The following is a 3252-nucleotide window of genomic DNA, read 5'->3' as shown; positions in this document are numbered from 1 at the left end:
TATCATGGGTAATCCAACAGGAAGATGGCATATAAATCCAGAAAGCAAATAATAACAATACAGTTAGTGTTATATAGGCGAATGAGCTATAAACTAACTGCTTCAGAATATTCTAACTATCAACAAGCTGAGAGCCTGTCTTAAAACTGTACAATCTTAACTCTTCTCAGAATTTATTAACAAACTTAACTACAGTTTGCAGATGTAATTTAAGTTTTTGCAACAGACTGAACTGTAAACTCATTCTAAGGGCTGGGCGTCATAAAATATGGTAGGCCAGTGTAGTTACTGTGATTCAGTGAGTTTTACAAATCTACCCTGTTATAGTCCTTACCTGCTAAGATTTGCACAGCCATCTTCTGTTCCATGCATAAGAATGGAGTTAGGCAGGTCTGTTTGCTTGGTTTAATCCACTGCCAATTTTACAAGGCAAGCCAGTTGCAGAACATTTAGTAATCTACTTTCACTGGGACATGTCACACATCCTGTATTTTTCAGGAAAAGACCTGCTCACCCAAAATGCAAGTGTGTCTAATAAACAACTGTCAGATAAATCCAACTTTCCTTTTGTTGTTCCTTGTTGCATCCTGAAAACAAAAGGGCAATAACTACAACATGTGTTTTTATCTTCCATTAAATATCCTATGGTTCTTAGGCTTTTTGCTGGTGCAGTTCAACCATGTGCCAAATTCTCCTTTAATTCACCATTTAAATGAAAGGCAGGGGGATTAAAAAGGGAAAAAATAGAAATGAGAAGGCTTTGTAAACCCAGCTAAGGTGGTTTATAAAAGAATCACAGTTAGGGTATATTCAAGAAACTGACTGGACTAACCATGTTTTATGTGAGGTATATATCTAATTAGCACTGAGTCCATAAGCTTTGCAGGATGGGGACTGCAAAACTATAAAGAAAAGAGGCTGATCCTCACTGGGGATCAAGGTTGGATCTATCTGCACCTGCCTAAAGATGGAGGTATTTCTGGAAGGAGGGAGCGAGGTAGAGAGGAAAAAGGAAAGGAATAATGTACATGGAATTATAATGCAATGTTGTAAAATCAGAAGGATTTGGCATAATCTCAATTTCAATCCTTTCTTGATACTTGCCACTGAGCCCTGGGACAGAGCCTTACCTAAAGTTGTTCTGACTTTCGTTGGTTTCTTTCTTTGGGGAACTTCCTTGTTCTTACTGTTTGGAGGAATATTTGTGATCCTTACCTACAAAAACTATGGAGCCTTCTTTCCAAATCAATTCTTCCCTCTGCCGGGCTGGCTGGCTATCCTGACCGCTGCTTTGCTTTTACTAGCTGGGTTGTTGGCAGTCTACAACCCTGTGAGAAATTCTCATTATAGTCAAGGAATTCTAATGTATTTGCTGCTGGTCCTGTTCTGTCTGGAAACTTCCTCGGTCGCCATGACCCAAGTCTACTCTGCTAAAGCATGCTACCAACTGAAAAGCAGTCTGGGTCACTTTTTCCACCAATACAACGGGAGTTCTCCACATCATTGCAGCACTGAGATGGTGAACGCCATCCACAAACAATTAAAGTGTTGTGGGATCTACAATTACACTGACTGGACAGAAGGGCTCCCAAAGTATCTCCAGAATGGACACGTCCTTGTTCCAGAAAGCTGTTGCAAAGAGACTTTCTTGGATTGCAATGGTGACCTAAACCAATCAGAGAAACTCTTCAAGGAAGGATGTCTTATGAAGCTACAGAAAAGGCTGAGGTTTATCACACAGTATATGGATTGGTGTTGTGTGCTGGCCATTTGCCTGGAAATATTAGCTGCTATCAGCAATGGAATACTAATGAAGGCACCCCCAGCCCAAGACTTTCACATTATGGATTCTTCTGCTTTTTCTTAAAGGGCCACACTGGCTCTACTTACTGTATTTCTGGTGGTTTTACACACTCCTTTTAAAATTGGGTTATATAAAATTTTCCCTCTTGATGTCTTAAAGAACACAGTTTCCTTTGTGTATAAGTGGTGTGCTTAGATACAATTTTTAAAAGTTAATATAAAAATTAAAATTAAGTAATTGCAAATACTGTACTGGAAAAGTAGTGTTTATTATATAGTGTATGTGACCATTAAGTCTTTGATATTTCACTGGTTGTGGTGTTCAGGAAGTATGGGATAGTTGGCATTAATGAAATAATGGTAGGAATTTAACATCTCAAAGGCCCTTCAAGAGGTTGAGGTCTGAAGAAGAAAAAACAGAATAATTACTTTTTGTAGGATCATGGAGTACATCATACACTTGGCAAGTGAAAAAAAAGAGGCAGAAGGAGGGGGAACTCCCCCCCTCAAGAGAATTCAAGAATGAAAATGGTGAGAAGAAAAGCACAGATTATAAGAGATTATTCAGAGTACGAAATAGGAAGCACTGAATTCTCAATATGTGGCTCTGTGGCATAAGAGTCAATTGCAATATAATTATTTGGGTTGGGGTTTGCATTGTCAGCAGATCAGTGTGATTTTGAAGATGAAGGAGTGGAGGGCAGGCTGGGAGTTAGAATAGAATAACAGAGTTGGAAGGGACCTTGGAGGTCTTCTAGTCCAACCCCTTGCTTAAGCAGGAAACCCTACACCACTTCCAACAAATGGTTGTCCTCTGCACTCCCTCTCAGTCTTCCCTACTTACAACAAGCAGCTCCTCCCACCAGTCTCTGGGAAGTTATGCAGACTTAAAGTACAGCAGGCTTCTTCTGGGTGTGCTTTTTAACTGGTATACCTGGGTAGGTTGACATCAATCTTGCAAAGAAGGCTGGCTGGGGAATTCTGGGAGTTGAAGTCCACAAGTTATCAAGTTTCCTGATTTAGACCATTAAAATGTGACCTCCAAAAAGGAAAAGATTTTGTGTTCTCCAGAATTTTTCATCAAGGGATGAAGAAGAGCTGTGTCTCTTTCTCCCTCCCTCCCTTCCCCTCTCTCTCCACACCACACACATACACACCACAGCAGGCATTCCCAATTGGATATTGGTTATGTGTGATCTAATTTACATAATGCATTTCCATGCTGTCCTAGGCACTGATAGATTAGATTTTCTCATCCTCAGCAAATTAACGACATTTGGATTTCACCTCCCAGAATTCCTCAACCAGTATGCTGGGGCACGGAGAATGCTGGCTGAGGAATTTGGGGAGTTGAAATCCAAATATTGTAAAGTTTGGAGGTTGAGAAACACTCAATAATGCTACCTCTACCTGAATATACTGCCTCCAACAGTAGCCAGTCAAATGCCC

The 3252-nt window shown here is 40.3% G+C and overlaps 1 protein-coding gene across 1 annotated transcript; it reads left to right on the top strand.

Annotated features, from left to right (window-relative positions):
• The first annotated feature begins 967 nt into the window (after positions 1-967).
• LOC116506171 (tetraspanin-3-like) lies at positions 968-1867 on the top strand. Its single transcript, XM_032213823.1, has one exon. It carries the CDS (start codon positions 968-970, stop codon positions 1865-1867), a length of 900 nt encoding a protein of 299 aa, XP_032069714.1.
• The last annotated feature ends 1385 nt before the right edge of the window (positions 1868-3252 follow it).

The sequence above is a fragment of the Thamnophis elegans genome, chromosome 3 (assembly GCF_009769535.1).
Source record: "Thamnophis elegans isolate rThaEle1 chromosome 3, rThaEle1.pri, whole genome shotgun sequence".
NCBI lineage: Eukaryota > Metazoa > Chordata > Lepidosauria > Squamata > Colubridae > Thamnophis > Thamnophis elegans.
Note: the sequence above shows the minus strand (reverse complement) of the source record. Positions and strands in the feature narration are given on the sequence as shown.

Coding starts and splice junctions, on each gene's coding strand:
- LOC116506171 (XM_032213823.1), top strand. CDS start 968: ATGGAGGTATTTCTGGAAGGAGGGAGCGAGGTAGAGAGGAAAAAGGAA.